Here is an 8,810-nt window from a genome sequence, read left to right as displayed (position 1 = left end):
ACGTACTGGGAATATGATTTTTCTTCTAAATTACTTTTCCAATTTTTAAAATCAGATTCATTAGAAAATTCCAATGCAGTAACTGAAATCTTGATGCCGTGGTCTTGTTCAAAATGATTTATGAGTGACAATTTTGTAGCACATACAATATTGCACAAACTACATTGGAATGAGTGTACGAGTTTATCAACACTCTCTTCACCTTGATGTGTTTTTTTGTGCTGTATGTAATGATTTAAACCAGAGAAGTTTTTCTGACATATTTCACATGGGTAAACCTTTGACGATGTCAGCTTATTCTCTTCCTCTAAAATCAGGTATTTTCAACAAATTAAATTAAGTTTGGACTACGAACGTACCTGCATGAAATTTTAGTACATGCTGTTTCAAATTTGATTTCATTGTAAATGTTTTGTTACATTTGTTGCAAACAGCTGAACACTTAAACACTTTATTTGGTGCGACTTCATTTAATAAATCTAAATTGAGAAAGACAAATGTGGTAAATAAAATATCACATAGTATATTTATCACACTCATTTTGTCAACTTACCAGGATGGAATTTTTTTACGTGGCATCTTAAATTTGAGTGTTTAGAAAATTTCTTTTGACATACTGAACATTCGTTAGTCATTTTGTAATAGTAACAGTTCGGCTAAAACTTTAGAAAATACAACCGATACACTTAAAGAATGCACACGACACTTGCGTGAATAATCTGAAATATATTCTTACCTTTTCCGGGGTTCGACGGATTCTAGTAATAAAAATTAACAACACAACAATTTATTCAACTCACAAAAAATAACTACAATAATCACTAATTCAAACTATATCTGATAGCTGTCTAAATCTGATTAAATTAAGTTCGGTCTCTCCTGTATTTATATCAGCGCACCGGCTTTCGTCGACCGGCGAATATTCTAGCATTTTCGGGATTTCCATGGCGTAATCGACTATTGCCGTTCGTCCTCGAACTATCGAGATCCCACAAATGCTGTAAGCTGGGTTGCCGCTGAGCGCCAAACATTTGAAGGCCGCAACATAACCCCCAAACATAAATAAACATTATTGCGCATGCGGAAGCCAGGAATTTTCTGCTGTCGCTAGACGCGAGTTGTTAAAAATATTAAGTATGTATTATGCGATTTACATTATAATGGTGAAGATGATGACTGTTTGGGCTAGCACTCCTGGAACTGGAAAGTTGACTCTTCAGAAAATAATACATTTTGGAAAACGTTAGGTGTTGCTCGTTCCATTTGATAGCCCCATTGGCAAAATGTTCTCCTAATCTCCAAATCAGGACCCAACAATTATTTTTGTTGGTTATTACCCATTCCTCTTTAACATTTTGCTAACGGTAGATCTGGGTATATCGATTGCGTTGGCCATTGTCGCGGAACTGGTAGAACGCTCCCAAATGGCAGGCAACAAAACGTTCAATTGATCGTCGTCGCTTGACCTTTTATCCCTTTCACATTTTTTTATAATTGACTTAAATAGTTCAGCCTCACAATTTTATATAAGGTTAGAAATTAACTGCCGAATATTCCCAATGCGCTTCCCATCTTACCCTTTACAGGCCTTATTTCGTTTATAGTCATTAAAGCTGGAGTGTTGTCTACTAGCGGTTTATAGTCGTTTGCAAGTTGTTTCGCAGTTTCAATGTCTTCATCCTCATTAGCACAATGGACTTTTGCAATAAAAATGTCTAGTTGAAATAAATTAAATACGTCCGGAGAGAGCTGGTTATTGGCTCTATGTGTTTGTCTTAATACTATCCGGGGACATCTATTGTCTACATCTAGCTGCTCTTTTGCTTCTTCAAAAAGCTGTCGAAAGATTGGATAGACCGCTTACCTTTTTTTTTTCGCAGGACACTCATTGTATCATTAATTCCGTCCGTTTTTAAATTAATTGAACTTGTTTGCAATACTGTACTGAAGGATACAGCTCGGCCCAATATTATAGGTTATATTCTATATGTGTATAGTTTGTATTCGATATTCGATAAATGTTTAAGTATTGTCTTTGATTTTGTGAGCCGAATGTTATAATATTAAGGTGTCGATCGCGGCGGTTCCCGGTCGGGAACCCTTTATATTAGATTTTAAATGTACATGTTTCTTACCTAATTTTCGTAAACCAATCGCAACGCCACCATATCAGATTCATATGCTGACGGTAGTGGAGTGGTAATGGTAACTTATTACTTAAGACGTGTCTTCCGTATTTTAAATAAACGCCTCTGAGCTTCAACTTTTTTGTTTGCTGGAATAACGATTTACTGAGATGATAGACACGACTCAAAAACTTAATTTTTTTGAACTGCTTCTATCTAACGTGGGTTTTATTGGAGATATTATTTTATTAATTGCCGCAAGTTTCTCCAATGTACTAGATCCATAAATAAGTCGCTGCAAATTTCCCACCTTTTGTTGTTTCTGGTAAACTGCTTGGGAATTGCGAACTGTTGAATTGTCAGTGCTAACAACCATGACGAGTTTTTGGACTCCTCTAATCGCTGTGCTTCATGTTCAACGACGGGGAAATTATCTAAAACATTTTTACTCTTGCCCAAATTTGAAACAAACACGATTTTTAATAGTTTATATGTCGAAAGTAAAATGTTTTGAGTTTGACTTTCCTCCAGTTGAAATCCACTGTCACAAACCTCATCTTTATGATTATGACTCAGTAGTTGAGTAAGTTAGGGAATCAGGATTTTGCCAAAATGGACAGGACTGACCTCAATGCTTGCTGATGCTGCCGCCCGTGGTATGATGTTTTCCTGTAGTTCCTGGTTTGCTGATTTTGGAAGCTTGCAAATTACCGGAAATTATCCGGACTCGAAAGACCATGTGTTGCGCCAATGTAGGTTTTGTTATTTTTACTTGAGCGCAATGCCCAAGTCGACGATAACGAATAAACGTAGTAAAACTTCCACTGTTTGTACTTAATTTCACTTTGAGCACTTGCATTGAGCTGTAGACCAAATCAGATAATGATGATTGAGGAGCGAGGTTTCGTTATTAACTTACCTGGTTTTCTGCATAGAAGATATACCACATGGTAGGTACTTCGCGGGGTTGCCGGTCAGTACTAATTTTTTGGGGCTTTTATTCAAAAGTTGAAAAAAAAAAATACACATATAACAGGGATTACACATACATTATACGGATATTATACACATAAAATCCTGATTGCTGTAAACATTAATTAGGGATTAAAGAAATAAGTTTTTGAACAATGCACTCGCGGAAATTACCCGAACGTGCACGTTTTTGGCTTTCCGAAAGCAGATAACCTCAAACATCAATGGTTGGGAGCCTCATTTAAAACCCGATGCAATACCGTCAATTTTTCCAAACTGTCCTCGATACTTTTCTAGTACCAAAATCACAACCTTATTCACACAACTTTCCTGACCGTTTATCAATTGTATAAGCCGGCTTTGCATAACTTTAAAATGCACTTTTCCTTGAAAAGTTTACATTTCATTCAGGTAGTGAACTTGTAATCCGAAACTGACGGAAAATTGGAAGAAATCTGCCAAATTACAAAATTAATAGGGAATATAATCCATACTCGCCCTCGTAAAGGCAAACAGCAATGAACAGATGACGTTACAGCTGGATTGGATAATATCTTCAGGTACACGAACGCTGTTGCCAACTCTTCATCAATTCCTGACTTTTCTGGAAAAAAGGTGTATTGCATTCATCACTTGCATCACTGTGCTTTCCAGAATAAATCAGCATTTAAACAGTAATCCGTTTTTGCATCGGTTAATGCCATGTTTTTTAGACGTTACTTAGACTTGTTTGACATGTACGTACGAGATTTACAGAGCTCCCTGAAACCAACAAGCATTTCGTATATGCACTCATTATATTCAATAGAATAACATAATTGACAGTTCTTGATTTCAAAAGACTTAAAAACCCATGCTATTGCAGCGGAGTAATCAGTCGTATTTCGCTCACCTCTATCTGCAGCATTGTCAAACCGAAAGTGGGCTGAAATGACCATAAGTCGTTTCAACCAAATAGTGCTTCAAAATATGTCACGTCTGGGACCATCCGTTGCAAATAGTGCTTCCAAGTCCTTGTTAGATTTGAAAACTAACGAGTATATCAATATGCCAAAAATGCGTTGAATTCTATTGTGTTAAGAAATATATAATAATGCATATGTAGCCGGGTTTCGTCAAAAATACACACGCTACCATAACCTTTGATATTAACTATATTGATATTTAAGTCAGGATTTACAAAGCAAATCACAAAACTGGTTCATAAAATCAGATGCATAAAAACGGCACCAAGTACATAAGACCATCCTTTTGACCGAACATAAAGTGACATCCTTCACATGTCAAAACGTTACGCCGTTTGACAGTAAGATATCCGCATCTAACAAACAAACCATTAGGCAACCCACATTGCATATATTTTCAGCCTACAACTCGGCCTTCCTGACATAAAATCGCCCACGATTTACATGACATAACCTACTAACATATGGCTAACGTAAGTCATAAACATAAGTGTCATAATTACAAGTCGTAAACATAAGCATCATAAATCATAAACATAAGGATCATAAATCGTTCAGTTTAACATAAGTGTCATAATAAGTTTCATAAACATAAAACATAAACACAAGTGTCTTAATCATAATTCATAAACTTAACTCAGAGTAAAATAACCGACATAAAAGATTAATCTAATAATACACATGGTGCACCGATTCAAACACTTTTCCCGGTACCCACACAGTATTTTATTTTATTTTCAAACATAAATACCGATTAATTTCAAAATCTCCCCAACTTTAACTCAATCAAAAGTAAGTGAAATGTATTTTCATTATTGAGTGTAAGACTTTAATCTTGAGGCTTCCAGAATGCCATCATAAGGAATCTGGGTGTTTTGAAAGCCTATAATGTCGTTAACAACATAACGGTCGTTAGGTAATACACGCTTTATTTCATAGGGCCCTCTATACTTGGGTATTAATTTCTTACTAACTCCCACTGTATTATCCACGTTAGCCACCATTATGTATTCCCCTTCACGGTATATGTGAGGACTTCTGTGTTTCGAATCATAATATTTCTTATTAATTGATTGAGAGTGTTCTAAGTTTCCCGCGGTCTCGGCCCGTAAGGTATCTAGGTTTTTCGGCTGTTCGTTAAGTTCTGCTTCCAGAAAAGAACGCAAATTATCCTGCACATTACCTATCTGGTTTCGTCCGAAAACTAATCTGGCTGGCGTCTCCTTAGTCGACCTATTTATTGAATTATTCATTGCAAATTCTACCTGTTCGAGCGCCTTATCCCAATCAATCTTTAACTCGTCCGTTGCCTTTCCTAACATAGGGGTTAGAGTACGATTATACCTCTCGATTTGTCCATTGGCTCGCGGAGCGCCCGTCGCTATAAGTACATGCTTTATACCGGTGGTTTCCATAAAATCAGAAAAAGCTTGTGAAGTAAAACAAGATCCCCGATTCGAAACTAAGGTGACTGGTTTACTATATGATTTAAAATAAAGTTCTAGATGTTTGATAACTTCTTTACTGTTAGTGGTCTTGCACGGATAAAATTTAATAAATTTACTGAAACCATCCACAATTTCGAAAATGTACCGGTTCTTATTACGCGTTTTTCCCAAAGGCCCATAATGGTCTATGTGGGCACATTCAAAAGGTAACTGTCCTTTTGGAATACTATGTAGAACACTTTCCCCTTTACCCGCGTTTGGATTAAACTCTATACATTTTAGACAATTACTTATATAATCTTTGACCTTCTGAGTCATACTGGGGAACCAATAAGTACGAGCGATCAATTCTAATGTTTTATCTACGCCTACATGTCTCATTTTGTCATGATAAGTCACTATACTACTATGTTCCATACTTTCAGGCACATAAAACCGAAGCTTTCCTTTAACTTTCCTATAGACTAACCCATTCCGCAATTCAAATAAAGGATGCTCAGCATTTTCCAATAAAGACCTAACTGCCAAAATTTTCTCGTCCTGGATCTGTTTTAGTGCTAATGTCTGTTCTAAAGTATTTCCTTCTAATACTAAAATATTTGTCACCCTACTCAGTGCGTCTACATGTTGTATACGACTGTTCGATCGATGTTCAATTGAATAATTATAATTTTGCAACAACAGGCACCATCGCATAATTCGAGGACAGATCACTCGCTTATCTAAGGTAAGTCGTAAACTATCACAATCCGTCACTATTTTAAACGAAATCCCTTGCAAATACACATGAAATCTTTTCAAAGAGTATATAATTGCTAAAGTTTCTAATTCGTAACTGTGGTATCTTGATTCGATCTCAGTCGTTCTTTTGCTGAAATAAAACACAGGGTGAAATTTTCCATCAGACTGTTTCTGTAATAAAATCGAACCAAAACCCACAGCACTCGCGTCGCAGTGAAGTTCTGTTTCTGCACTAGGTGAGTAAATACACAAAATTGGTTGTGATATCAATTCATCTCTCAACTCCTCAAAAACTTGTACGTGTCGATCTGTAAATTCAAATTTGGAACTTTTTTTCATCAAATCATAAAGTGGCTCAGCAATGAGAGAAAATTTTTTTATAAACCGCCTAAAGTAACTACTTAACCCTAAAAATCTTTGTACTTCTTTAACATTAGACGGTATTGGATAATTTTTTATTGAATCAACATTTTGCCCATTCAAAGTAATGCCGTCCTTACTAACAGTGTACCCCAAGAAATCAATCTTTGTAGACAAAAATAAACATTTATCTAACCGTAATTCCAATAGATTCATTGATAACCGATTCAAAACCTCACTTAAAACTTCTAAGTTCTCTTCATATGTTTCGGTCGCAATCATAATATCGTCTAGATAGATCTGGATTGTATTACACTCAATTAAGTCTCTGAAAATTTTGCTAATATACCGAGTGAAAGTGGCGGGACTGGTACTTAGGCCAAACGGCATACGACAAAATTTGTATTGCCCTGAAGGAGTGGCAAAGGAGGTATACTTAATGGAACCTTCATCTAGAGAAACGTGATAGAAAGCGTTTCGCAAATCTAATTTGGTAAAATACGTTTTTCCCCTCAAATTGTCTAACTGATCATCAATTAGTGGTATAGGAAATTGATCTTTTATTAAGTATTTGTTTAAAGTTCTATAGTCGACACACATACGGTAATCGCCAGTTTTTTTTCTAGTCAGAACTATTGCTGAACAGTAAGGTGAGTCACTATATCTGATTATTCCTTGTGTCAAAAGTTCGTTAATTATATCCCTTACAGCTTCTTTCTCAACATGAGCTAACCGTCTGGGGTGTACGTAAAATGGTTCGTGTGGTTTCAACATCAATTTCATCTTAAAATCAATTTCAGGCTTTTCTGGTTTTTGGCTAAGTAAATAATATTTTTTTAAAATTTCTCTTACTTCTGATTGCTGCTTAGGGGTGACAGTTGTATCAAAAGGCAAAATTATTTTATTACAGTTATAAACATCACCTATCAAGAAAATGTCTCCATCAGCACAGGTGTTCACCACATCTGAAATTTCATTTTGCTTATGAATAACTTTCGCACCTGAACTGCTGAACACAATCTCCCTAATTTTAGAGTGATTTAAAAAGTTTCTTCCCAACAAACATTTACAGGACATAGTGCCATCTTGGACAACGTAAAATTGTATTTCATATTTATGACAGTCAACTAAGACATTAGTAGTAAAATATCCCTTAATTGCTAACCTAGAGTTGTTTATGCCAGCTAGATAAAAGGAGTCAGATGAGGAATCACTACAAATTTTAACATGAGAAGGCAAAGCACTTTCTAATAACATTGAAATCGGACTCTCTGTATCTAAAATTGCTTTTAAACTTACATTTAAGTCTTCGAGATGAACATCTAGGCAATAGGCTTCAGGTAAGGGCCTTTCTTCCACCAACATGGCTGCAGTACTGCTGGATCCTGGTTCTCTACCATGATCACCACGTTTGCGCCTGGGACAGTCCTTAAGTTGATGCTGGGTTGATCCACATTCAAAACAGCTACCTGGGCTTCTCTTAGGTTTGGAACAAACATTCGCCAAATGTCCCTCTTGATTGCAGTTATAGCAACGTAACGGCCTACGGGTTGGTGTCTCCCTTCTTAAGTTGTTAGATACTGGAGCACGATTGCCAACCACTGTCCTTTCTGTAACGTTTTTCATGGTGTTAAGTAAAGTATCTACAGATTGAAAATTGGCTATGCGCGCTTGGTTTTGCATCGCCATATCATCGAAACCATCTATCACATAATCGACCATTTCCTGTTCCTCAATACCGGCTAGGTTTCCCAGCCTCACTTTCTCATGAAAGTATTCTGCACATTTTTCATTTCGCTTCCACCTTTTGGCTTCAAAATTCCTGCGAAGCACTATTTTATTAAGCCTCGTAGTAAAATATTTCCTCATCTCTTGCTGAAGTTGGATCCAGGGCATGGCTACATAATCAACTTTAGATAGTTACCAATTTTTTGCTGTGCCCTCAAGCTTGCCCACTGCAACTAATTGTATTATCATGTCTGACACCTGGTACACTTTTTGGACCGAATCCACTCTCTCCAACCACAGGTCAACATCTTGATTTCCATTAAATTCGGGTAACAAAGCAGACAGTTCCGAGTTAGAAATTCTTGGACTGGGACCTGGCTGGTCTGCCTGTCCTCTAAAACTACTACTTGAAGCGGACTGACCTTGCTGCAGTATCATAGCCCTAACTGTAGCTTGCACTAATTCGTCTA

The 8,810-nt window shown here is 36.6% G+C and overlaps 1 protein-coding gene across 1 annotated transcript in view; it reads right to left on the bottom strand.

Moving 5' to 3' along the window:
• LOC109534571 (zinc finger protein 436-like) overlaps positions 1-1,488 on the bottom strand; it is a gene marked incomplete in the record, with an annotated part of 3,194 nt that extends 1,706 nt beyond the window's left edge. Inside the window, 4 exon segments of the mRNA XM_048666587.1 lie at positions 1-307; positions 360-479; positions 554-662; positions 737-1,488. Of these exon segments, the coding sequence (XP_048522544.1) occupies positions 1-307; positions 360-479; positions 554-635 (509 nt within the window).
• Positions 1,489-8,810: the final 7,322 nt, after the last annotated feature.

Source organism: Dendroctonus ponderosae, unplaced genomic scaffold (genome assembly GCF_020466585.1).
Source record: "Dendroctonus ponderosae isolate FM_Combo_2020 unplaced genomic scaffold, Dpon_F_20191213v2 Dpon_F_20191213_5, whole genome shotgun sequence".
NCBI classification, from domain to species: domain Eukaryota; kingdom Metazoa; phylum Arthropoda; class Insecta; order Coleoptera; family Curculionidae; genus Dendroctonus; species Dendroctonus ponderosae.
This window is presented reverse-complemented; position numbering and strand designations above follow the sequence as displayed.